Source organism: Andrena cerasifolii, chromosome 4 (genome assembly GCF_050908995.1).
Source record: "Andrena cerasifolii isolate SP2316 chromosome 4, iyAndCera1_principal, whole genome shotgun sequence".
NCBI lineage: Eukaryota > Metazoa > Arthropoda > Insecta > Hymenoptera > Andrenidae > Andrena > Andrena cerasifolii.
The window spans coordinates 2,543,817-2,571,586 of record NC_135121.1 but is presented as its reverse complement, the minus strand read 5'-3'; the positions used below and the strand labels follow the sequence as shown (position 1 = coordinate 2,571,586).

Below are 27,770 nucleotides of genomic sequence, written 5' to 3'. Positions count from 1 at the left end.
TTAGTGATCTTTAACGGCGTTTGATGCTGAACTCTACTGTTTAAATTCCGGGCCTGAACAGATGAAAATGGGGGTAATAAATGGTTAATTTATTATCGTACCTACTCCTGTAAAGCTAAACCCGAGAGTAGGAGAAGAGAAAAAAGTTCTAAGAACTTTCACTTGCTTGCGAGGTTTCTCGGTTGAAGGTGCGCAAGCTACTGCTCTAAATTTCTACAGTTAGAATAAGACTGCTCTACATAGTTATTATCTCCCCATCAGTCTTTATAGATGTGTAACGAGGTCACTACTTGGTGAAAATGCTACCGAACAGACTTCCCTTCTGTAACGGTTCAGACCAGGTTGAGGGGTGAATTTCATTCATGAATCTGCAACATTTCATATACACTTATTAGTAAATGTCACCGTCGATCCCATCACAAACATGCGTGAGAATCATCGCATAATTTACACACCATCCGTTGACCTGCTCTCATACAGGATGCTTCATAAAATGTGGGCATAATTTCAGTGGTAAATTGAGGACACAGGAATAAATAGACAGGTTCATATGAGCGTACTGTCTAACCTTGTTTCTGAGCTAGAAACATTCTTGAGTTTCAGTAATTGTTGTTAGAAGTCATAGATGATTTGAAAAGTACAAGCTAACAGCTAACTGATTCATAGCTGATTGTGGTTCAAGATAATCTCTTTTAGCACTTTCATTGAGGAAAGACTTCCGTGACGGCGCCTGGGCTCGTTAAGTTTATAACGAGAATGATTGAAATGCAAAAATGCTTGAGAACAAAGTCAAACAGGGCTCAACATTTACATGAACCTCCTTCACTATTTCTGGATGTCACTACATGTTATGAAACACCGTGTACAGTTATGAGCTCACAGCGCAGAACAAATTCCTATTCTACTAACTCCAAGCTCATATTTAAGGAAAAACTTCCTTTTAAAATTGTAGAAGCACCCGAATTACTTTAACAGCGAAAAGTAATATGTACGAGGACCATAAAGTTTGAATATCTTTATAGGTACCTATATTATTATATAAGATACCATATTAATGATGGAGGAAAATACATAAATGGTTTAAAGTACCTACCATTCAAAATATGCAGGACAGAAGTTATTTTGAACGATGTATCCACCCCAGAAAGTCTCAATTATTGTAGGCAACCTTCATGTTTCGATAAAATTGCACGACAATAATAATTAATAATTGGTCATTTCTATACACCTACACCTGCCCAATATACTAAAATGTCTTCATACAACAGACAAGTGTATAAATTATTTATGTTTGTCAAGCTACGGAAATCACATTGTAAGCAGGCCCAGGATACAAAACGTTAATGTTTATCATTTCCGCTTCCGTTTCTCTCCCTTTCTCCTTAGCCATATCGTACTTGCTAGAAGAACAAAAATGTTTATACAAGATTTGTTCACTCAGACCTTTTTACGACTGTTGCAAATTTATAAAATAAACAGAAGTTAGAAAATAATTTAATATAATACCATTGCATGACGGAATCGGAAAATAAAAAGATACACCAGGAATTGCACACAAAGGTACATTTTAAATGATATGAATATATTATATTTCCGTAAGAAATTCACCAAATATGCATAGCGTATTTATCGTAAGACATATGGTATAACGTGTTTACATATAATGACATTAGATTACATTGTGTACTTAAGATAAATTATCGTTACAGCGCAATAAACGATTTAAAGAGTTTTCATAGTAATAGTTAAGAATTGCACACGGTGTTCGACGTGTAATATCAATTATTATCAAGTCAGAACAACGACAAGGCGGAAGTATTCGAGTGAAATCCAATTTCATCCAGACTTTATTTTTCGCACCGTTCGGCTTGCCCTTCCAGTATTTTTTTTTTATGTCGACTGAGAACATTGAACAAATCGATTACATTTTCAATCTCTGTTTTCCTCGTCCTTGGCTGAAATCCTTGCGCGTACCTACGGCAGAAAGATCACCGTTCGCTCGCTCGCCCGATCGCTCACTCGAGAGAGAGAAATAAGACGTATGACGTGAAAGCGTAACCAATTGATATCGATACACAATACTTTTCGCGTCTTTGTCTTTGCACAAATCTATAGTCCCGATCTGCACGAATTCGATTTCCGAGATTCGTCCCCAACAAAGGTTAGAATGAAGAAAGTCAACTTCATACGCCTCGCTCGTTGATTTGCAGGCCGAACGGGAAAGTTACTATGAACAGGTAACTGCGAAGGATTAGATTGTTGAATAATTTACTTCGGCTACTTTGACTTCGCTCCTCGCTAACTTGGCATCTCCTTTTCTTATGATATTTCCGAACGATGCCTGGCTCCTTTCCAATCCAGGATTTCGATCAAAGTGCATTGTTTTACCACCCCACAGCACTTGTTCCCCGTTCTTCGCCTTCTCTTCTTCCTCCTCCTCATTTTTCTGTCTTATACGGTTTGTCTTCGCTTTGTATTCGTTTCTTAATTTTCCCTATAAATGCGGTTAAACGATCCGCCGTTTTCGTCAGATGTTATTCCAGGTCTTCTTCACCCATTCCCCTATTCCACTGGTCCCCACATCCTGATTACATGATTATACATTTGCCTTTCTCGGCCCAGGGATTGTTCTTCTTGTCGGGCGCATGTATCAGCGGGTCAGTCTTCTCGTTCTCTTCCACGTACTCCCTCATTCTGCAAATAACGAGATCACCGATTCGATTAAACTTAGGATTCACAATTTCTTTCAGTTAAATAGTATGGATTGTTATAAAACTTCATTCACATTTTGTACTGCAATCTGATTAAGTAACAACAACGCTAATGCTAACGTCTGATAGCATAAAATGTTTTTATGCAATAGCACACAAATAACCCTGTGAATGCAAATGCGCTCATAAAAATAAAAATGAAACACCGCAAACGGGAGTTATGTCGCAGATCCTGTTTATGGAATAAGCTCAAAATATCTGACTAAAATTTACAAAATAATTGTTTAATTTTTCTTCGAATACATTTCAATAAACTTGATGATTACGTTTTCTAACAAGCTTAGGTATCTGCTTTATACAAAAGAGTTGTGTTAGGATGCTCCTCTCTTCTAAGGTAGTGGTTACAAACAATTCCACCACTGATTAGTATCATAATTCTCAGCATGGTCTACCTCTCGCCAGTCGAAGTTTAGATTTTTAGAATAGATTAGATTTTCACTAATGCAGGGTAAACCAACCAGTAATTGACCGCACACCAGTGAGTGACCATTAGGCAAAGAAATGTCAATTATAAATTTAAACATTATTATATGTATGTAAGCCATTTTTATGATTTTTTTTCAGGAATAATATACAATTTTCATGGAAAAATTTGATTACCTACCTTTAGTACGCTGTCTTAAGAGACTATACAAAAAAATAAATAGGAAAACATCCATAAATTTTAATATATTAATTAATCTTCTAGATCCCCCCACGCGAGCTGGTCGAAAGTGTAACTATGGAACAGCAGGTCCGAAATCAAATTTAATTTTTTTTTTATCAACTATATGAGTGTAGTTTCCGTTGTACGCACCGATTTCTTAAACAAATTATTTTTGTAAAAATGGTGCGCTTTAGAAGAAAACTTTCGAAAATCCGCGAATAAGATGGACAGTTTTTCGAGCGTATTTCAAAACATTTGTTTTCAATCAAAGAATTTGCACGTACAACGGAAACTACACTCATATAGTTTATAACAAAAAAATGAAATTTGATTTCGGACCTGCTGTTCCATAGTTACACCTTCGACCAGCTCGCGTGTGGGGGTCTAGAAGATTAATTAATATATTAAAACTTATGGATGTTTTTCTATTTTTTTTTTTTCTATAGTCTCTTAAGACAGCGTACTAAAGGTAGGTAATACAATATTTCTATGAAAACTGTAAATTATGCCTGAAAAAAAAATCTTAAAAATAGCTTACTTTTCCGGCGGTCACAGTGGTGTTCCCCCTTAAGCAAACATTAATAACTACAATTCTTATTAAAAGTTTGCGGTCATTTACTGGGCTTCTACACGTTTTGCATTTTATAATTGTGTTTTTTTTAAATTACGAAAAGAATAAGTAATTATGTTTATAGAAATTTCAAGAAAAATAAATTTAAATGCAATTTCAACAGTTGCTTTATTGTTACACATAAATATATTCAAGTATTAATCTCAAAGGTCCATAGATTCAACAATTCAGTCATCTACTGGTTCGTTTACCCTACTTAGATTGTTCTTATTAAAACCTGAATACGTTTCCATCGAACGTTTACGTAGTGTCACTGTTGCATCTTCACTTTCCACAAATTATTTTTAAATATTTGTGCATTAAAATGTATCCAAGTAGTAAACTCTGCTCCGAACCTCGAGTTTTAACTGTTAATTGTTAATTTAAAGTATCGTGTAATTCGAAGTCTGTTCTGAACGAAGTAAGGTTGGAATCGGTAGAAAAATCATCAAGAATCAAGCAACACGCCGTTTCCCCGCGGACAACTCGGTGAAAGGAACTCAGCTACTCCGGTCGATTTTGCGTTCAAGGAGAGATCTGTGTTCCAAAGGAACGCGCCTGCTTCATTGCGGCCAACTAACTTTCGCATTTTATTGTTACATATCTCTAAACAGAACTAATAAATGCTGAATTGTTATATATACTTGACTAACGAGATTTTACAATGTCAGTTTAGTTTACTTTCTTTTTAATGGAGCAACAAATTTTTATCGTCGAATTTTCCTTATATGTCGTATTTATGTAGTATGCTGTTCAGAGAATTTCAAGTAGATAAACAGATTTAAAATAAACAAAGAATATCGATAGAATTTTAAAGCGGTAGTAACACAACAATTAAAGATATGTGCAATGATCCTACTGAATTGAGTATATTTGGAAGCACTAGTGTTGATAATAATATTGTATCAGGTACATTTCATTCGCAGTAGTATCTACTTAATAATTTACCGTAAAATTCCAGAAGGTTGTAGGCTTTCACTTGTCGCTCATTATTAGAACTGAATGTGGGTTAATGAACTATTGCTCCTACCATAGGCTAGATATCAGCACTTATAATTTCAACAAATGTTATACCCGAAAGATCACATTACCTTCTGAAAAAATGTTATACCGACATTGAGCTTATTTTAATTATTTTCGAACAATCGGTTATTCGAACACGATTAGTAAAAATTAAATTAATAAGGCGGAATACAGTATATGTATCTTCTTGTCTATATAATAAGAGAATGAAATCGCACATACCATATACGTATTTAGAAAATTCTCTGCTGAGACAGGAGTTGCAAGAAATTTAAAATTGGCTAATTGCTTAATTGTTTGAATAACTAAAACAATTTGAGTGTATGTAATTTTATTTTATGATCTCTTGCCACATGCACATCGTACATTTTGGTGATTCTTTCATCTTCTAAGCGCTCTTGTTGGAAAGTAGTATATAATTCTAGCAGAGTTTGTTTCTCAGACATTGGCACGACTGAGATGCGAGCATGTAGTTGTGCGTCCGTGTGTGTGTGAGCGTTTGAATTGGTCGACCGGTATGAGAGTTTGAACAGAAAGTGTACGGACACAGCGAAAGTAAGGAGTGTAGCAAAGATAAGAACAAATCTTGTCATGTAATACAATACCGAAATTGTATTGTATAGTTACAGTGGTTAATGTTATATATAGATTGAAATATATATTTACGTTATATAGAAATAAATATTAACATGTACAGAAACAAAAGCCTATCTAATTCCAACAGGTTATGGGCTCAGTCCACGTGGTATAAAAGAAAGATAGGTTAGAATTCTAGAACATTCTGTAAGAACACGTGGCAGGGGTCTGTAATAGAAGAATATAAATAAAAGGGAAAAATAAAGTCTACTTCAAGAGAATAATTGACAAATTGAAAAATTAAAAGGCGAGGAAAATTTCCAAATGCGGAGATTCCAAATCGCAATTATTCTAAAGGCAGGTGAGCTTTACTACATTGTTAGTTCAGACAAACACTGAACTAACACAAAGGCCAGGCCCCAGGGGCAAACCAAAGATGCAAAAACCACATTCGTAATTATGATGACAATGGGAAAATATTTATTAATGCATGTGATAAATCAGGGTTGACTAACTGGTGACTCGCGAGCCACCGGGGGCTCCTCCGCTTTGGTGCTACGCTGAACGGCCCCCCTCCATACCTACCAGACTCTGACGATCGCAGTGGATTCCTCCTTCTTTCCTTCTCTTTTCGACTGCAATCGTCAGAGTCTGGTAGGTATGGAGGGGGCAACGGCCAGCGTGGCAGCAAGGCGGAGGTGCCCCCGGTGGCCCGTGAGCCACCAGTTAGTCAACCCTGTGATAAATTGTGAAACTGTGTGCGATATGTGGTGAGAAATGTGCTCAATCTTCCAAAGGGATAGTCAACAGCAAAACTGCAAACTGTTACAGGAATTCTATAACTACACGCTAAAAAAAAAATAAATATTTCCACACAGATTAGCAGATTGCAAAATTTAAGATACTCATTGAAAGTATTCGAAACAGAAATTGATGCAGACATGCTGGTAAAAATAATAGAAATACTACCAGCAGAGTAAAAATATTTTTCGACAGCTCATTTTTCAACTGGTGCATACTGGCGATTGTGCTCCCTTGGAAAATAAAACTTGGGACGGGAAAAGGTTCTTTGCGACCTTCCCTTACGACTTCACTGACTATACGGAAATCTCACTGTTAAAACATAAATCCGAAGTTCAAGAAGTGTTAACTGAATTCGTGCAGGAAGCAAAAGCTTATTGGAATTGTAAAGTTTGAAAAGTTCGATGTGAAAATGGAAGAGAGTACATGAAGACTAGAATGATCAGTTGGACAAAGAACAAATGTATGGTTTGACTGAACCGTTCCATATCCACCTCAACTGAATGGAAAAGCGGAAAGATTAAATAGATTATCCATGGAGAAGACCGGAGCACTGCTTTTTTACTCAAAATTGAACAATGAGATGTGGGGTGAATCTTTATACGTCGCTACATACCTGTTAAACAGATCTCCCACTACAGTTGATGAGAAGACCCCAATAGCAAAATGGGAGCAGAGAAAACCAGATCTTTCAAGACTGCAGATTTTTGGAAGCGAGGCTTATGCGAAGAGCCCATCAAGAAGCTGGAGGCCAAAAAGTAAGAAGTACGTGTTTGTGGGCTACACGAAGAATGTATACAGATTGTGGGACTCGGCGGAAAGAAAAACAATAACAGCGAGGGACGTAGAATTTGGGCCAAGTCCAACGGAAAATGAAACAATGAAAGAGGACACAGAACAGATTAATCAGGATCTGCTTCCACAGAGAGGGACTGAAAACGAAGAAGAAAACGAAGAAGAAAACGAAGAGAAAACGAAGGAGAAAACAACCAGGAAACAGACGCTGAAAATGAGGAAGCAGAAGAAAAAGAAGAGACTAATGAAGAGAGAATAAAAAAGCCTGAATCTGAATCGGTAAGAAAATCAGAGAGGGTAAGGGAAACTAATGAGATACGATGGCAGCGCCTTTCTAACCTATAAACAGGCAGTACATGGTCCCGAAAGTCTAAAATGGAAAACTGCTGTAGAAGAGGAAAAGATATCCTTAGAAGAAAATTAAGTATAGGAAGCAGTAAATAGGGACGGGACAAATGGAAAAAGACCTCTCAGCTCCAGGTGGGTTTTCAGAGTGAAAGACAATGGGAAATACAGGGCCAGACTGGTAGCTAGAAGTTGTGGGACACTATAGCGAGACGTACACTCCGGTAGTGGATATGGATGCTCTAAGAACTATAATCTCATTAGCAGTTAAAGAAAAAAGATATATTATAACCTTTGATATAAAGGCAGCATTTCTGTATGGAGAGCTAATTGGAGAGATATATCTAGACATACCGGAAGGATTTGAAGAAGATGCAAATAAAGTTACAAACTAAAAAAGGCGATATATGGATTGAAACAGCCCGTGTGGAATCAAAGCTTCAAAACGAAGAAACTCAAATCTTCTAGATCAGAACCATGTGTTTTTGTGAATATTAACGCTATATGTTGATATTAACGCTATATGTCGATGATGGTTTCATAGCATCAAAGAACGAAAGAGACATAATGGAACTAAGGTCGAGGCCAGATATATTGGCCGGTGAGTTCGTTTTTGCAAGCAGCGATCGAGGAGAAATCAACCACCACCATCTGACGATCGTGGATTTGTCAGTTGGAGTTGCGTGGCCCCCGTAGAGTATAGCGGAGTAACGTGAACGCTGCTCGGCTCCGCCTATAAGGTAGCTGTGTGAATGTTGTTTATTCTTAACGTAATAGTTGTGTGCCTTACGAAGCTATGCGTAGACCAATACGAGATGAAGCTATCGGAAAAGAATCAAATTTCTAACCTATAAAACTCTGAATTTTTTCGGGCCTAACCCAAACCTATTCTGACGTATGTGGCATTATAACACGCCTTTTCATTTTCTTCTTACAGTCGCTCATGCTCTTCAGTGTCTTCTCACTTTTATACATTTACTTTCTCGTATATTTTCTACATACTTTTTTCATGTCAATACATTGTTTCTCTCCTCAGCACACACTCTTTCACTTCTATACTGTCCGTCAGAGAGAGACATTATTTAAATAAAAAATTATGGAAATAACGTATCAAATAAAAGAGACTTTATCTTTATTTGTCTCGAGTAAAGATAACCCGAGTTAATTTTTATCTGTAGCGCCACGGATGGATCAGTTTATTCGACGGGAATTCATCCGACGGCCACAAATAATTTTTCTATTTGAATGCCATACATCCGGAGCTGCAAACAATTTTCTGTATTTTTATATTTATTCGAGAACAAATTGAAGCTCAGGATAAAAGGCGTTCAAATAAAAAATTATTTGTGGTCGACGGATGAATTCCCGTCGAATAAACTAAAATAAACATTTTCCTACTTCTCCTTGCGTACAAACTCTAAATAAATTTGTTGACGTTTTGAAACATTAACGGTACCCTTCTCGATACCGCAGATGTACCTACCTAGCATTTGTGACGGAAAAGAATTGTCCAGCCTTTGGGCCTACCATTCCTGGCGTAGACCTTTGGCAGGTAGGTATCTGTTTCAACAGGCAATGCCCAACTCGTGCCACCCGTGGCGCGAACAGGACCACCCCCGGTGCTTGCTATTCCAGCGGGTTTTCTTCCAATGAAAATCAGTAAATTTGCAAGCGCAATATCTCAAAAAAATATGTATACATCTCAATGTGTATACATTATAGGTTATTGAATTTGGCTTGGAACGCACTACCAAGTGAACTCTAAAAAAAAATAGTCCCATTTAAAAACCCGAATTTGACCATCGTATCATTTAAAATAATAATCGAAAAAAAAATCGTCTCGGCTAATAAAGGACAATGTTAAGTCCCAGAGAGGATTAGTGACCTACGAGTCTACAGCGTATGCTCTACGCCGTTGGAAAGATCTCACCAAGACGAATTGATTGATACGATTTTTAACTTCGAAATCAGATGGGATCACCTCGAAAAATGGCCTCAAAGTTTGAGATTTTGCGGTTTTGAACAAAAGAAACCGGTAGTAAAATCCCATCCGGCCCGAGGGACCACGGGTAGGCACCTGAGGGAAAACCGAGGGATGCAAGCGATACTCTAGCAGGTTGGGGCGGCAAATGTGCCCCACGACCTTCATTTCAGGGCTGTGATGGGGCTGCGTTTGGCCTTTGGACCACTAATCCATTGGCAATTTCGTACTGGGCATCATAGAAAAGGGGCCTATAGGGCAAACGCAGGCCCAACACGGCCCTGAAATTAAGGTCATGAGGCACATTTGTCGCCCAGTCTGCTAGAGTATCGCTTACATCCCTCGGTTTTCCCTCAGGTGCCTACCCGAGGTCCCTCGGGCCGGATGGGATTTTACTACCGGTTTCTTTTGTTCAAAACCGCAAAATCTCGAACTTTGAAGTCTTTTTTCGAGGTGATTCCATCTGATTTCGAAGTTTAAAATCGTATCAATCGATTCGTATTGGTGAGATCTATTCAACGGTGTATAGCATACGCTGTAGGCTCGTAGGTCACTAATCCCCTCTGCGACTTAACATTGTCCTTTAATTTAGAGTTACGAGGTGCAAATAATATTTTCCGCGACTCCCTGATTTCGGATCAGGTTCGTCTATATACAATGCTTACAATTTCTTGTATACAAAAAGTATATACAAAATATTATATTTTAAATATCGTGGCCGCGTGTTGTCATTTTCATATTTAGCTGTAACCAAAAGTGTAGGTGCTTACGTCTTGGGGCACAACCGTACGGGGTAAAACCGTACCCCGCTATTTGACGCAACAAGAAGAAGAAAACACCTACTCCGAATATAGAACACTCCATAAAAGCTAAAAACCAAAAATTGACCAACCCAAAATTGCAAACCAAAGGAACGTGGAGAAAATAAGGTTGAAAATAATTGTTGTGTATACATGATGAGCCACCTAAGACAAGCCACCTGAATAACTTCTATAATTTTTCAGATAGGAAGAAATATTTGAGACAAAAGTCATTTGGTTCCGAGGGGCTCATTACTTCGTAGATACAAATTAATACTATTGTTGTTACTTTAGACCGGGGCAAAATCGTGTAGTGCATAACGATTATGTCCACCCTATGGGGAAAATCGGAAAAAGAACAGGTTTTGTTTTATTCTTGAATTAAGTAGCCTGTTTGGACTTTTCAATTATATTTTTCATTACCCAATTTGTTTTATAATTTAAAAAGTCTTAAAAAGACCTAGAACCTAGAACCTTGAATATACGGTTTTGGACAGGTTTCCTCTAGATATTCCATAGTTTTAATTATACTACAAACCCGCAACGATTCACCAATATCGCAGAAGGATACTTCACAGATGTTTATTGTAAAGCTGTGATTTTAATTTATGTTCACAATATCATATGTATGTACCGATTGACATATCATTTTCAAGATGTGTTTCGTAGGTTCAATGGGATCGACGACTCCATAAATGTACATGAAAACGCGAAAGAACAATTTTCAAGTTATGGTTACCTCAAAGAAGTAAATAGTAATAAAAATTTACGTTTTTAAACCGTCACCGTAAGTCACGATTGATAACAATTGTGACTATCCTCTGGTTTTAATATTATACTATTTGTGTGGATTTTTCCTGGCTCTGACACTATACTATCACATTCTATGTTAGCTCTAAATCCGTGTTTTGACGTGAATACGTCTTTAAATTTGATTCCGTTCAGGGGGGCACATTCCAGAAAACCTGATGATAACAAAATCGGGGGATACAGTTTGGCATTGCAGCTCTGAATCTATGGTATATATCCGTAATCCAATCACACCACTCGATAGCCAAAGAATCAAAGAATTTGTTGCGCTAAGTGAGGATCGTAACGCATCGCGCGCGGCAGAGGGGGGACGCCGCTATTTTTGTTCATGTTTTCGCTGCGTTTGGAAACTTCCGTGCCGTATAACTTCTGACTCGGCGAAGTTACGACGCTCGTTTTTGTTGCAATCGACAGCTAGTGTCGAGATCTATCAATTCCCGATATAAAAGATTAGCGACGAGTAGTTACGCTGAAGGTATATGTAGGAAACTGGTTTCCTAAAGTTAAATATTTGATAATTTTTTATGATGTTCAGTACTTGTATAGATTTAACCTTTGCCATTTATATCATATTTCTCATACCATAGGCCTATGATCAATACAATTATAATGGAGTAATTATTTGTTTGTGTGATTTGCTTCCTGACCACGGTGACAGGAAAACATTCTCTTGGGGGGACATTGTACATGTATTCACGTTACCCATCCGTACCCCCGGCACAAACGCACCCGATTTTTTTCGAAGTGGGCGCTACCGCCTCCTTATGGGATTAAGAGGGTGGCATAGGAGTATTACACATAAGGGGACGGAAATGGGGACGATTAGAATTCTAATAAGATCAGGTTGCACATGATTACAGTATTTCCTCGTTACGGGCTCGGTTTGGTGTACACGATACGGACACTTTTCGCTATCCCCACCATTTCTGTCTCACTCTTGTCCGGCGAAGGCGAGAGCGAGATGGAACGAGAGCGAGCGAGAGGCACTGAAAGCGAGCGAGGACGGTACGAGACGAACGACGCGTTGATGTTTTGTCTCGCTCCGTCATTCGGACGCCTAACATTCTGTCCTTTGTGTGCGCGACGGACGTGCGCGATGGTCGCAAGCGCGTATCGTGGGCACGAAACCGCTTCGCAAAATCTTGACGCAGGCCCGGTTCAAGTCTTTTTTGCGCCCTAGGCGAACTTGGCAATTTGTAATATTTTATTTTGAAGTATATTTTAAACAATACCAGCAATGAAAATACCATTATGCACCTCTTGTCGACTTTCCGCCCTACGCATTGGCCTAATTTTGCTTATAGGGACAAGCTAAGCTTACAGGCAGAGATCATTATGTACATAGCCAAAGAAAGTACATATATAACGCGTCTTAGACTAAATAAATCATTTATACTTTTGAAAAATTAAATTCTAATATTTTCTATTTTATGTACATATTTGTAACAACAATGCCAAATTTCCTAAATGAAAGGAAAGCCAATCTCGACGACCTTCGTACAATTGTATATATCAGCAACCAAGCAACAATTCATACGCAGTCGGAGCACATACATAATTGTACGAAGGAAGTCGAAATTGGCCTTCCTTTCATTTAGGAAATTTGGCATAGTTGTCACAAATATGTACATAAAATAGAAAATATTAGAATTTCATTTTTCAAAAGTATAAATGATTTATTTAGTCTAAAACGCGTTATATATGTACTTTCTTTGGCTATGTACATAATGATCTCTGCCTGTAAGCTTAGCTTGTCCCTATAAACAAAATTAGACCACTGCCTAGGGCGGAAAGTTAACAAGAGGTGCACAATGGTATTTTCATTGCTGGTATTGTTGAAAATATACTTTAAAATAAAATATTACAAATTGCACTGCAACTGTTTTAAACTACGAATAAAAATTCAGAGTAAGGTCATCAATAAACTCAAATAAATGTATTATAATAAAGGGCGCAATTTGACAAGTTCGCCTAGGACGCAAAAAAGATTCGTGACGGGCCTGCGTCAAGATTTTGCGAAGCGGTTTTCGTGCCCACGGTAAGCGCTTGCGACCATCGCGCACGCTCGCCGCGCACGCAGTGTTCCATCTCGCTCCCCCTTTCGGCCAGAAAGAAGCGAGAAACGAACACTCGGAATTAGGGCTCTGTTCCAGGGGGGCCAAGCTTCCCTCTTACGAAAGTTGAAGCAGAGTTTGTAGCGCCTCCTACCAATGAGGTGCGTACTAAACTGTGAATGTGTGAATTGGTGTGAATCGGGACGTATGTGTATGTGTATACGTGTAATGCACCGTTTACTTTAAAACCTGCCCACGGATCGTCGCGCCAGCGACACGTATGCAACAGATAGAAGGATAAACATTGAAATTGAATATTTCTTCTTTTCTTAGGAAAAGAAAATATATTCAATTTCTTTGTATATCCTTCTATCTGCTGCATACGCGTCATTGACGCGACAATCAATGGTCAGACGGCCTTAGAAAGGGTAAACCAGGGAAAGTGAGGACACTTCCTCGTGTCTGCGCCAAACATTTCTAAATGACGACGGTCGTCATGGTAACATTTCACCAACGTCGAAAGGTTGTGTGTCGTGCTCACTGATACACGTAGGTATGTTGTGTGATGTACCTAGCGCCTCCTACCAATGCGGTGCTAACTAAACGGGAAAACTTCAGCCAAACAAAGACGGCTTGGTCCCCCTGCTCTGTTCACGATACGGGCTCAACGCCGGTCCCGATCAGCGAGCCGCTAACGAGGAAATACTGTACCCAACAAAGTTCACTATTTTCTTATATTAATAGAATATTTTTTACGGCAACTGTGTCAGTGATATTCGACGAACTGCAACTTAAAATTCTCGTAATAGTCGTAAATGTCGTAACACACAATATTGTAATGCGGCTATACAGCGGTGCAATTCTAAACTTTAGAAGATGACCACGTGGAAAGATTAAAATGAGACAGCCTGTGTATGGCAGGGGGCGGTTGAAATAATTTGATAGAACTAAGAGGGCAGTGACCTGAAAAGTTTTGAATAACACTGCTCTAGATCGTGGTTTTACACTTCATCTTCTTTCTTTTTCATACTTGTGTTTGTCTGTCCTTCTTTGTTCATTTCTATTTTTCTTGAACATTCTCAAACTCTGTTTTCAAAGACTTTATTGATTAAGTTGCTAACTTGCATAACTGCCACGCTTAGTGATCGGACCAATACCAAATCAATAGGATAGGGTGGAGCTAAAAATCCCGTTTTTCATATAAACCTATGTAAAATTTAGTAATAACAATCTAGAGCTATCTGCTCTTTTTTATATAAACTATAACTATTATGCTGTACGATCACAAAGTTCGATTATTGATATTGTTATTTTCTGTTAAGTTATACCACAAAATGTTTGTCAATGCAAAATGGACTTCTTGCCCCACGCACGGGGCAAAAAGTCCCTAATGTCTTTTCGTGTAATATTAATCTAAATAAGTAAAAAATTCTTTTCAAATCAACAAATATTTATTAAACCAATTCTTTTTTGTATTCAATATTGAGCGGAAAGCATGACGTCTTTAACAAAAAATAAAAATATAAGTCAAAGGCTCACTTTGAACTAAAAACTAAAAAAAATCGCTCAACTAAAACAAAACCTATTTAAAAACTTTGGCATCATTTCATTAAACTTATTAAGAAAACTGACCATCTTATTATGAAAACAAATAATAAAATATATGTTTTCAGTCTGAGGGACTTTTTGCCCCAATGGTACCTCAATAGTCATAAATATTAATATAAATATTATCTATAAATATTATCATTCAGCAATAAACAATATCATGCACACATTACTAAAGGAACATACAATCTTAACGTACTTGGCTGATACGCTTTTAAACTGTGGTTTACTTCGTATAAAACAATAAAGACGACGTGCTTCTCTTGGTTTTCGATACATAAAATAACGAAGGCGTCGTGTAATTCGCACGAACGTCCAGGAGCGACTGGCGACTCTTTATTCACCTCCGTTTCTTCTCTCCTTTTACATAGTATACTGCGAAACTCAATACATTGTTTAGGAATAGAGATTTTGAATTCGGGACTTTTTACCCGCCGGACTTTTAGCCCCACCCTACCTTACTATCGATACCAGCCCGGAAATTATGATGCGGTATCGAATAATATCTAACTACCCTGATAGCCAGATCTGGCAGCAGAATCTGACGTCAGAACTGTAGCAGTCTGTCCGCATTTGGCTGCGTTCTGATGTGCAGAGCCTGAGGTGCAATGCCTGATGTCAGATGGACAGCAGATCGACAGCAGATTTCGCCGTCTGCTAGGCACAGAAACAGCGCCATCTGTAGGCAATTGCTTGGTAATTCTGGATCTCAGATGGCGCTGTTGCTGTGCCTAGCAGACGGCGAAATCTGCTGTCGATCTGCTGTCGATCTGCTGTCCATCTGACATCAGGCACTGCACCTCAGGCTCTGCACATCAGAACGCAGCCAAATGCGGACACAGACTGCTGCAGTTCTGACGTCAGATTCTGCTGCCCAGATCTGGCTATCAGGGTAAGACGTTGGTATCAGAAATATGGATACCCGTTTGATACTTCTATGAAGGTATCGATACCCGTTTGATACCTCACGAAAATATCGATACCTGTTTGAAACGTCTATGAAGACAAAAATATCTGCGCGATGCTTCTGCAAAAGTATCGATACCCATTTGATACTTCTATGAAAATTGCAACACTCTTTTCATATCTTTCGAAATTTTCAATACTCATTTAACATTTCACCGAAATGTTTATATTTATCTGTTATTTAAAACAACGGCAATTTCGACCGACATTAACATCGACAATTCATTTAATCATCTGAAAAAAATCGAAATCGCAAAAATGTGCCCAGTTTCTCATTTCTTACGTTGAGTCTGCACTTTTACGAAGAAAAGGCGAGAGCCGTAGCACGGGAAAGAAATAAAGAATAAAAAGGCGAGGGCAGGAAGGGTAGTCTACTGGGGGAAAAGATTACGTCCGTGGCGCAGAGGTTAGAAAAATGGCGAATAGCGAGCAAGGATCGGTAGAAGAAATCGCGAGAGGTGAGAGTACAGTCGGTAAAACAGTTGTGGATAGTAAGTTGGTGGAAGAGTCGCCAAAAGTAGATTTAAGAAAATCAAAACGTGGGCAATTAAGAAAATTAAGGAAAGACTAAAGGAAATGGTAAAGGCTGTTTGGAGAGGGGAGGGCTATCCGAAAGATTGGAGGAGGGCGGTGATCTTCCCCATACATAAAAGAAAACAATACAGACTAAGTTACGAACTATAGGGGAATTTCTCTATTGGACTCAGTCTATAAACTGTATGCGGCAATTTTAAATGAAAGATTAAAAAAAGATGTAGAGGAGAAATATATATTACCAGAAACACAGGCAGGGTTTAGGAAAAACAGGGGAACGATAGACAATATATACGTGCTGCAACATGTTATAGAAAAAGAGATTGGAAGAAGCAGAGGCGAACTCTTTGCGTTCTACATTGATCTTAAAGCGGCATTTGACAGCGGCATTTGGAAGGAGCTTTGAAGAAGAGAGGGCTAAGACAGGGACTAACAGAACGGGTAAAAGAAATATATGAGGAGACAGAGAATGTAGTTAGGGTGAAGGAAGAATTAACAGATACATTTTGGACAAGAGTGGGGGTCAGATTTTTATCTCGGACCTAGAAGAGTACTTCAGAAACGGAAAAGATGGAGGGGGGGGGGGTTGAATTGGCAAACAAAGATTTTGGACATTGGCATACGCTGATGATGTAGCGTTAGTGGCAGAAAGGGAGGAGGACATGAAAACAATGGTGTGAAAATTTGAGAAATATCTGGACTAAAGGAAATTGGCATTGAATACCGAAAAATAAAAAATTATGGTTTTCAAGAAAGGAGGAGGTAAAGAAAGGAAATCAAAATGCAGAAGGTGAAAGAGCTCGTATATCTTGGAGTTGGGTTCCAAAGGAACGGAGATATGAGCAGCCATATAAAGGAGCGAGCAAAGAAGGCAAATGTAGTGCTAATTGTAAGACAAATATGTGGAATAGGAAAAAGGAAATTTAAAGATGATTTTAAAAGAAGAGTTTTTATGTTTGGCCATCTAGTGGTAGGGATAATGTTGTATGGGGTGGAAGTATTTCGTTGGATGAAAAGAGCAGAAATACCTAGAAGATATTCAGATAAATTTAAGACAGTGTTAGGATTAGATTAGTACACACCCAAATATATAGTGTTAGAAGACACTAAGAGGGTTAAGATGCAGATTACAGCGGGAAAAAGAGCGTTATTATTAAGGGGTTATACCTAGTCAGGCGGCCGAAAAGAGGTGAATATTTGTGAATTTTTTTTTAAGAAGCGGAAGTGTACATCTTTACAAAACTTTTTCCACATAAAAGAGCAACATTTAAAGAACATTTGGTAATTTTTTCGTAGAAAAATATTTACGTTCATAATAAAATAACAACCGACATCCAAGAAGCATTTTTAAAAATTTGCTTTTGCGGTGAGCACTGCTGCCTTTCGGATCCAGATTATCTAAAATCAAAAAAAAAAAAAGTTTTCGTTTGTATATTAATGTATCCTCAGGTTGACGGAGAGAATTTTCCGAAATATTAATTTAAAACAAAATGGCGGCTATTTGAAGTTGAAATCCTGATTTTTTCGTGCAAAAATCACGACCCAGCCATTTTGTTTTAAATTAATATTTCGGAAAATTCTCTCCGTCAACCTGAGGATACATTAATATACTAACGAAATCTTTTTTGTTTTTTTATTTTAGATAATCTGGTTCCGAATGGCAGTGCTCACCGCAAAACCAAATTTTTAAAAGTGCTTCTTGGATGTCGGTTGTTACTTTATTATAAACGTAAATATTTTTCTACGAAAAAATGACCAAATGTTCTTTAAATGTTGCTCTTTTAAGCGCAAAAAGTTCTGTAAGAATATATGCTTCCGTTTTTTCAAAAGAAAATTCACAAACTTTCGCCTCTTTTCTGCCGCCTGACTAGGTATAACCCCTTAAGATACGAGGAAGGAATCAGAAATGCAAAAATAGACTGCTAGTCAAAGAGTACCTGAGGGAAAAGGAAAATAAAACTGGTATGACGAAAAATAGTAAGGAAAGAGAAGAATGTCTATGGAGAAACGGATATACAGTAATCGCCCGTTATGAGTCCATTTTTGCCGCCCGTTGAGAGTCCAGCGACTATTCCCACCATTTCTTGGAAGCCTGCGGACGAGAGTGAGAGAACCGGACAACGAGCGAGACGAAACGAAAGAGTCGACACAGCCACTCGCCACGCGGAACCATGTCCGCAACCCACTATGAGTCCGCCGCCAGCCCCGTTCGACGGACTAATAACGGGCGATTTCTGTAGTCAGACAGGGATAGATAATTTAAAACTACAGAACAGCGCTGTCCAGCGTTGGGGCCCCTCACACGCCTGCTTCCCCTTCCAATCTTTCTTTCCCGCAGCGTGTCTTCCGTTGTCAAGGAGACCGCGCGACGCTACAAAGGCTCCCTTGACGGGCTAGCCAGGCTATACTGAATCCATCCTAAGAAAAACTTTTTCCGCGCAGGGATGATTCTGAGGAGGCGCTGATTGGTCCGACTCCCCACTCAACCATCTACGTTTCTCTCCGTCTTACCGCCTGTTACCTCTCTGTCAACTATTCCGCACGCGACGCCTTCATACACACGGTGGCACAATTATTTTTGAACAGGGTGAATTGACCAGTGAATGAACAAATTTACTTTTTTCGTGTATAACAAGAATACTATTTCATTGAAAACAATGATCTTAAATTTAGAATAAAAGAAAATTTATTGAGATAAGGGCAATAACAATATTTTTTTAATCTATGAACGTCTTAGGCGCGTATTAATTTTTTTGTTTTGCGGTTTCGGGTGCTGCCACTCACGACGAGGGACAGTTAACCATTATATTGTGTGAAGTGTGAAATAATTGATTCCCAAGGTATGTAATAGTTTTTTCAACTGTTGATATTATCAATCTTTAATTTCAGTGAAATATATTTAATAAATACTGTTAAATATTTGCAATTTATTAGTGTTTATTTACTGGTTCGGGTTTTTAACCTACTCTCCACTGAATGAACATAGAATTATTCAGAAAACAGAAAATTCATTTTAATTTAGATGACATAAAAAAAGGAAAATTGTTCCTTATAAACGCTTCAAATATACAGAGGAGGATATGAAAAATACATTAGAAGCAGTAAGGAGTGGAATGACACTGTGTAAAGCAGCTGAAAATTAAAGCTTACCAAAATCAACTCTAAGTGCAAAATTGACTGGTAAAAATCCAGAAAGAAGAAAGATGGGTCCCTCTTCAGTTTTACCAGAAGAGGAAGAAAACCGATTAGAGCACTGGATTTTGAGCACGGCAAAACTAGGATTTTCAATGCATCCCAAGGAAGTCAAAGTTACTGTGCAACGTGTACTTAAGGAAACACCTAGACATAATTTATTTATTGATGATAAACCTGGGTTTAAATGGTTTAAATTATTCCTGCAACGACATCCTCAAATTGTCAGGAGAAGTACCGAAATTATTTTAAAAGCTCGGGCCGCAGTGACTGAAAAAGGTATAAGAGAATGATTCGGCGAAATCAAGGATTTTTTGCAAGAAATCAATGTTCTTGATGTTCTTACAAGGCATAAAAGCGTTTTTAATAGTGACGGAACAGGCGTCCGAATTTGTCCAAAAACTGGTAAAATGTTAGGACCCAAAAACGAAAAGAATTTCTACGAAATAGCCAGTGCAAAAGAAAAAGAATCGATAACTGTGTTGTGCACATTTTCTGCAGATAGTAATTACGTGCCACCCATGATAGTTTACCCCTACGAAAGAATTCCAAGAGAAATTTCAAACTCTGTTCCAAGCACATGGCCCATTGGTCGCTCTGATAGTGGGTGGATGGTCTTCAAAACATTTCTTGAATACATCGCCAATGTGTTTTGTCCGTGGTGTTGGGAGAATGACGCGGTGTTTCCAGTCACTTTTTCCAGAAATGTCTAAGTTTCGTAGCCAACACAATATAATTTTTTATTGTTTACCACCCAACGCAACTCACATTATGCAACCATGCAATGTATCTATTTTCAAGCCGTTAAAAGAAAAGTGGAAGAAGGTAGTTCTAGAGTACAAACAAAAACTACAGAAAGCCATTACAAAATCAACTTTTGCTCCAATGTTTCAAACGGCTTTCAATCAGTTTTATAAAAAAGAAACAATACAGAAAGGTTTCGAAAGATATGGCCTATCGCCATTCGATGAAAATGCTATTAATTATAACAAATGCATCAGTACAAGACGCAATATGATATTCAACACATCATCAGATGATTCCTTGCCGTCTCAAGAGGATTACTCAACAACAAAGAAAGTGATAGAGCATGGGCGTGGTGACGTAACAATCGAAATGTTTCAAGAAAGAGAAGCTTCAATGACGAATGCACTGATCCGATGTACAAACTGTGGAAACTGTACGCAGACCGTATACATGGTCGTCAGTCACAAGCTCTGGATTTTTCTCCACAGATATGTACAGAGCAACCGTTAGACTTGAACTCTGCAATATCCTCAAACGGTGAAGACAGCGTTTCATGTGCAGTTGATAATACTAGTAATTTAATAGTTGAAAAAAGTAAGTTTCTTTGTACTTTCCTCGAAACTAACCACAAGTAACATCAACTATTGTCTGATTTTCGAAAGAAGACGCCTGGGCGGGTAATCATCACAAGTTAGTTGCCCCGGCCCCAAGGTGCCGTCTTTCAAAAATCAGACAATACCTAATCAAAAGTAAAATTGCCTAACTAATCAAAATCGAAACTAATATATTCAGCAGGACAACCAAGACACTTAGACAGGTCTTGTGACTTATAGGGGCAAGAAGAAAATACTCCATGCATTATTGATTGTATGAGACTCGCCCCCCCCCCCTCATTTCCGAATTTCAATTCGGTTTGGGATGAACACTTGTCCTAGCCATCAGCAGATCAGGATCAATCAAAGAAAAGGGGAAAACTAAAAGCCTCCCATGCAGTGATACCAGAACGGTGGGTTTTGTCCCACGGCCGCTACCACCACTCCACGACCAAGCGTACCCCCTCCTAGCGTCCGTACCGCACCACAAAAGCATACCCGTTCCTCCATCCGTGTGCCGTACGCGCTGCCTGGCCACCGCTCTCCGGCGAGAATTCGTTTTCCCGACATCGAAGCGCTTGGCGCGCAAGCGAAAAATCAAGACTGCAAATCCCGGTGCGGATATTACTTTTTTTTTTTTAATTATTCACTAATTTCTCTTTCTATATTCTCAGCAGACTAAAGGCTTAAAAACTATTAATTTACTAAGCATTTTCGAAGCTTGATTTGCTGCTAAAGTGCGATCCTCTTTTGGCTTGTATCGCACCACTCCAAGCGTAAGTACCCTACCTTCTGTCAGTGTGCCGTACGAAGCTGTCGGAGCTATATGTTCCAAAATGCGTGGAGGGTGAGTTGCTTAAATTGTTGGGGATTGGGCAAATTTTTATACAAATGATCTCCCGACATAAGAGCGAGATGCCTATCGTCGGCAGTGATGGTGCGAGTCGTCTCATTTCTGGCGTTTAGGGCTGTGGGCACCACACAGGTAGAATTTACAAGTTCGCCACCCAGTTTATTACGCTTCTTTGTTTTCGTATCGGGCAAAAATGAGAAAAGCCTTTCGGCCTCGGCGTTGGAATGGGGTAAACATCTGATTATACCCAGCAAATGTGTGAGGGATGGAAAAACTGGACCATTATGGGGATCTTGTACTGTGCAGATATTCATCCACATTTCGTCAAAAGTCATTTTGCTCTAGCTATCTTTTTGCTTTCGAGAAATACCCAAATACAAAAATTCCCATTCTCCTCGCAAGGCTTCAGCATTGAAATTGCCGAGCCTACGAGCGACAGCTAAAACATCTTGAAACGTTTCCTGTCTGTCGCAATGGAATAGGGCAGTGTCCGATTTGAAAATCGTCAACTGTTTAAGTAAAATATCGTCGTGGGGAAGACGAGCCTTAATTTCATTGCTTACGGTAATATAAAATCGTAAGCAATTTTCGCGGAAGGAGGAAACTTCAACTTCTGTCATTCCCTTGCTTGTCGCATCTTCTAGGAATTCCTCACACTGAGGGCCTAGATCAACTTGAGAAGATCAAAAGGCAGAAGACCAACATCGTACATTAGCCTGCTGCGAAAATTCTTTGTAAATTAACAGTTTTCAAGTTTTTATTCTACTGAGAATATAGAAAGAGAAATTAGTGAATAATTAAAAAAAAAAAAGTAATATCCGCACCGGGATTTGAAGTCTTGATTTTTCGCTTGCGCGCCAAGCGCTTCGATGTCGGGAAAACGAATTCTCGCCGGAGAGCGGTGGCCAGGCAGCGCGTACAGCACACGGAGGGAGGGACGGGTATGCTTGTGTGGTGCGGTACGGACGCTAGGAGGGGGTACGCTTGGTCGTAGAGTGGTGGTAGCGGTCGTGGGACAAAACCCACCGTTCTGGCATCACTGCTCCCATGTGCCATTACGTCAGTAAAGTGGCAAGAATACCACGAGGCAATAAAAATTCAAAAATTAGATAATCAAAAAAGGCTGCTGAAAACATAGAATTGAAGAAAAAACACAGGAAGAGGCAGAGGTTTTGAAAATAGAGAAAGCTAGAATAGCAGAAGAGGAAGCTAAAAAAAAAGTAGAGATGTGCAAAATTTAAAAAGAAAAACTTTTAGTAAAAAAAGAATTAAAAACGAGAATTAAATACATTTGTAATGTTATAGGTACCTACTGTGTTCTGGTATAAATAAATTTGTCAAGTTCCTATTATTATAATATATAGATTATATTGTTGTATTTTTATGTTAGTTCCCTAACCTAAACTCCCTTTCTACTTTTGTTAAAAAAGAAAAATATATATTTTGTATGAGCGTTTTTCAGCGTTTTCTCGTCGTAAAATGAAGTATTTTGCTTTCTGCTCATTCACTGAGTACAAGGTATTCATTTATTGGGTATTTTGTTCATTCACTAGTATATTATGCCCAATGGCATCGATTATATTTTTATAATTTATTTCAGACGCCGTTCAAGTCAAATAGCAAAAACAATATTTTTAGACATTTTTAAACCCTATTCTGTTACAAATTCTTGTTTCATTAATAAATTGGGACATTATTTAATTTTTATCGTTATTTGAAATTGAAAAAACGCTTAGCTGTTCATTCACTGGCCAATTTACCCTACTTGGCGTAATTTTTTTACTCTTTTGAAGTTTTTTATGGGGATTCAATCCCACGAGCAACCAAAATTCGATCAAACAAGAAGAAAGACTGTGTTAGACCCACAGCATGGAAGGATACCAGTGTTCAGTAAAGATCAAGAAAACTGTTGATGTAAATTATTTGATGCATATATATACTCTCGAGTGGGCATGTTGTTCGTGCTTAAGACAGCGCAGTTCGGCCAGCTACCGAACTACGAGAGAGGCATCCTACCACCCATCGAGTTGGCTTTCTAGACAGGACAAGCAAGCGTGTCTAGGCCTGGGCGGGTGCGTCGAGAGAAAAAGGAGACCAAAGAGATACAAGTGCAAGAATTTTTATAAGACTGATTTCAAAGTATTATTTCATTGTAAACTTCATATCTAAATATATTACCGAATATTAATCCAGAACAAACACAGCCTATTTTATTGCAACAAGAACTTTAAGCAACCGTTCAGATTTACCCCACTAGCTACGAGTAATCGCGGACAGGAAGAGTTTTGTTTTTCTTTCAGAAAATGATTTGTTTATTAAAGTATCTATAATTCATTATGATGCCTTTGTAGATAATTAACCAAAGTTCAATTATCTATAAAGTAAATCTGAGAGTCAATTCTTTTCTTTCAATTTAACTTTTCCCTTAGATGTTCGTAATTCCCCTACTCTCCCCTGTACGAAATCCTTCCTGCAAAATTATGCGTACATACATAGCCTGGCGTAGGTCGCAACATCATTTTACGCTTCGATTATCTACATATACATAAAATCCTCAGTTTAGTTACAAATAGAAAACAGTTTGATGATATACAAACATGCCGCAATTCAAATTTCGGCAACCTACCTTGTGTTTGAGACTGCATTTTGGTTGAAATTTAATTGCACAACGATACATATTTGTAAAAACACGTGGCATTTCAAACTTTAACAACTTATCTTATTCGACACTCGCCAGTTTATAGCTTGACGGTAAGCTGTCAAAATTTAGAGTAGATTGCATAGTGAAGATAGCAATTGACGAACGAAACATGTGTTAGTTTCTTTTGGCTGATGGCGTGCGTGTAAAACCGCGTATTCACCTGCGCATTCGCCCCGAACGTGCATTCGGCGCGCACCGATTTTTTGCTGGTCCGGTGTTCGGCGCGTGTTCGGGGCGCGGCGCGCATTCGAGCCGATCCGCTTGTTGGCGGTCCATCAAAGCGCGCATTCGGGTCCGCACAATACCATGAAATGGACGCCGCAAATTTCACTCAACCCCGAACGCTCGCCGAATGCGCGGCGAACGCGCGCAGAGCTCCGAACGAGCAAAAAATCGGTGCGCGCCGAATGCACATTCGGGACGAATGCGCAGGTGAATACGCGGCTTAACGCGTATACGTATTAAGCCGGGTCCAGACCTTAATGCGTATACGCTGAGCAGACTGAGCGCGCACGAATGACGCATGCGGAGGGGTTGAAAGTGCCATTGTGTCTTTCGTCACCAACTTCTGTGCTTAGCTTAGCCCACTCCGCAGTCGTAAAGATGGTGTGATTAGCTAAATAAATTCTCCAGCGACGCCTGTCAAAGAGGTGCCGCCTGGTATCCCGTGGCGAGGACAACCCCCCGCAGTGCTTCACCGAATTTCATTGGTTTCGACCCTCGAAACGGTTGGAGTACGATTAAAAAGTCAGAAATGTCCAAGAGTTCCGCATTTCTCATCAGATCTTTGCGAAAACGACGTCAATTGATTCCTCATGTTTCGCCAATAAAACTAACACCAAGAACGACGTAATTCGGACCATATTGAAGGACATTTCATGAAAAATTGATTTACATCATTTCAAGCTGAATTCGTTAAAAATAGTCTCGTGTGATTGTTTAACACATCACCGAGTCGGTCAGGCTGTACGAATTAAGAACAATTCAGGCTGTAGTGAAGGAAAGAAATACAAATTATTCAATAAAATAGAGCTTTAAAGTCTACCATATAATTGCATTATATTGTTGAAAATGTAATTTTTAGATTTTTGATAAACTGTTTATGACAATATAAGCAATGTATTAAATTCATTCACATAGATCCATCATTCATGATTAAAAAAAGACCATACCTTCAATAATTTAGGTCATTAAAATTAATTTCTCTAGGCAGGTTTCGTAAAAATCACCGAAAGCAGGTAACTTTGACGATTTGTATTTTTTAAACAATTTCGAATCTGCAAAAATGAGGACTTAACCCTCCCTAATTTCATATGGACTACCATATATTTTAATATCATGGAACTCCGAGACATCGAGGATTGTAGAAAAGTATCACATCTGCTTCAATCTTCCACACTGAACGCAATGCACTCCAAACTCCCTTTGATGTGCGGAAGAAAACCGACAGGTCGGCTCAGGCCATGTGCCTTCGCCGGCATTCGCGAGTCGGTTCGCATGCGCCGAGTCACCACGAATGACACCTCCACTCTAGCATATGCGTTCGCGCTCACCCTTTCTGACGTAGAAGCATGCGGTCCTGGCTACTGTTTTTCACGCGTCCACATCAGAATATTCGTGCGCGCTCAGCCTGCTCAGCGTATACTCATTCCGGTCTGGACCCGGCTTTATGTTGACAAAAATTTGGCTGGAGAAGAAGGAGAAGAATCAGAAGAAAAATTTTACCATTTTCGTATGATACATGACAACATATTACGATACCTCTGTCATGCGTGGACCGATTTTATTGAATTTGGTTTTATTCGAAAGCTTATATGCGGTTTACATGAGTAAAATGCCTTTAAATTTATAAAATATTGCAGGCGTGATGAAATATTAATGAAATAAGTTTCAGGTAAGGTTGGAACAGCCGGGTTACGAGTAAAGATACACGGCAGCGACAGTCGACATATATACAGGGTGTCGAACATGTACTTGGCGTCGAGACGCTGCCGCGTCTCTAGATCACTGATATTCCTGACATATTTAAAATCGGGCTCTTCCGGCACTAAGTAACATTTACATTCAATTTTTTCAATCCAATTAACGGCAAGTTAGGTGTTTAGTTATTAGAACCTATTTTGTATTTTCTAATGAAATGTATTCTTTTATTTCCTCTTCCACTTTACATTGCGTTTAATTGAAAGGTACCATTCTGGTGCCTGTAAGAAGTAAAAGGAAAAGCAAAAGAGTACTGAGAAAAGATGAACTGCTCTTTATCGTGGACGTACTAGTTGACCGAATGGTAGGAAACTCTACATTATATTTGGAGACGTTCAACATTAAACCGAAAATATATATGCATCGATAAATGTATGTGTATAACTCTATGTGTCCAATATACTCGTGTTTGAGGTATTCGTGTCTCCACTAGAATGTGCGGGCATAAGAAGTCATAGAAGAGTTGATGGTGGTGTAAATAATATTGGCGTACATTGCACTTTTGATGATATCGTTTCCTGAAAGATTTCTCGATTGTGTTACAGCAAAGAGAAAGAGTAAGCAGTTAAAGGAAACGGTGCACGTTATGAGGCCAGCAACGCGAACGATAGATAAGTTTGATCGGGAAGAAGGGAAAAATGGGAGGTGCCTTTCACTCCGGCACTCTCCAAGTAGTGGACCGCGGAAACTTTTTGCTTTCGCGTACGATTCACCTCAAAAACCATGAAGTGGGATAACGCTGTTGATCGAACGCAGTTCCGCGTTGTTCTGCAACCACAAATACTTCTGATCTTCCCATGAAATATTAAACCAATACCTCATTAACGATACATCACCGCAGTGTCTATATAGAATCGAATTTCCGTTGAATAAAGATTAAAATTGCATTGCATATTTTATTTCTTATGGTTTCAGACCAACCTACTGTCACAGCCAACAAGTTATTTGGTTCGACACATTTTCCCTACAAAGATGTCGGTCTCTGAGAAGGTATAATATTAGCAGGAAAAACAAAACTGTCATAGATTGTCATTTATGATGCACCAAATCTTCTCATGAACTGTACCAAAGTAATGCAGTTTATAGCTCATAAATATCAGATTAAACTTGTCAAGATTTCATAAATATTCCGTTTTAAAAAACATTGTCCAAATGTTTCTTATTAAAAAAAGATAGGACCTTTCCAAAGCTTACAAAAGTAAATTCCCATTTTGTGGCACATTGTAAAGCGGAGAATGTCGACGACCTTCATAGCTAGTTAAGCAGCAGGAGTAATAAAATGATGTTATTTCTTTGATATTATTCTTTTTCCTATATGGCTAACAAGACTTCTATCTTAAGAGTATTTAATCAGATGAAATATGAGTCGAAAAAATTATCTAAA

The 27,770-nt window shown here is 38.7% G+C and overlaps 1 protein-coding gene across 3 annotated transcripts in view; it reads right to left on the bottom strand.

Annotated features, from left to right (window-relative positions):
- Positions 1 to 1,561: 1,561 nt before the first annotated feature.
- The window catches only part of Ggamma30a (guanine nucleotide-binding protein subunit gamma-e), a 78,355-nt gene continuing 52,146 nt past the window's right edge, over positions 1,562 to 27,770 (bottom strand). For 2 of the 3 annotated variants that reach the window (XM_076810451.1, XM_076810452.1), the window contains exons 3-4: positions 7,044 to 7,171; positions 1,562 to 2,694 (exon numbers count right to left, since the gene is read on the bottom strand). In XM_076810451.1, the coding sequence (XP_076666566.1) occupies positions 7,063 to 7,171 (109 nt within the window). In that variant the 3' untranslated portion in view covers positions 1,562 to 2,694; positions 7,044 to 7,062. The remainder of the gene's footprint in view (positions 2,695 to 7,043; positions 7,172 to 27,770) is intronic. The other variant, XM_076810453.1, reaches the window with a different exon arrangement.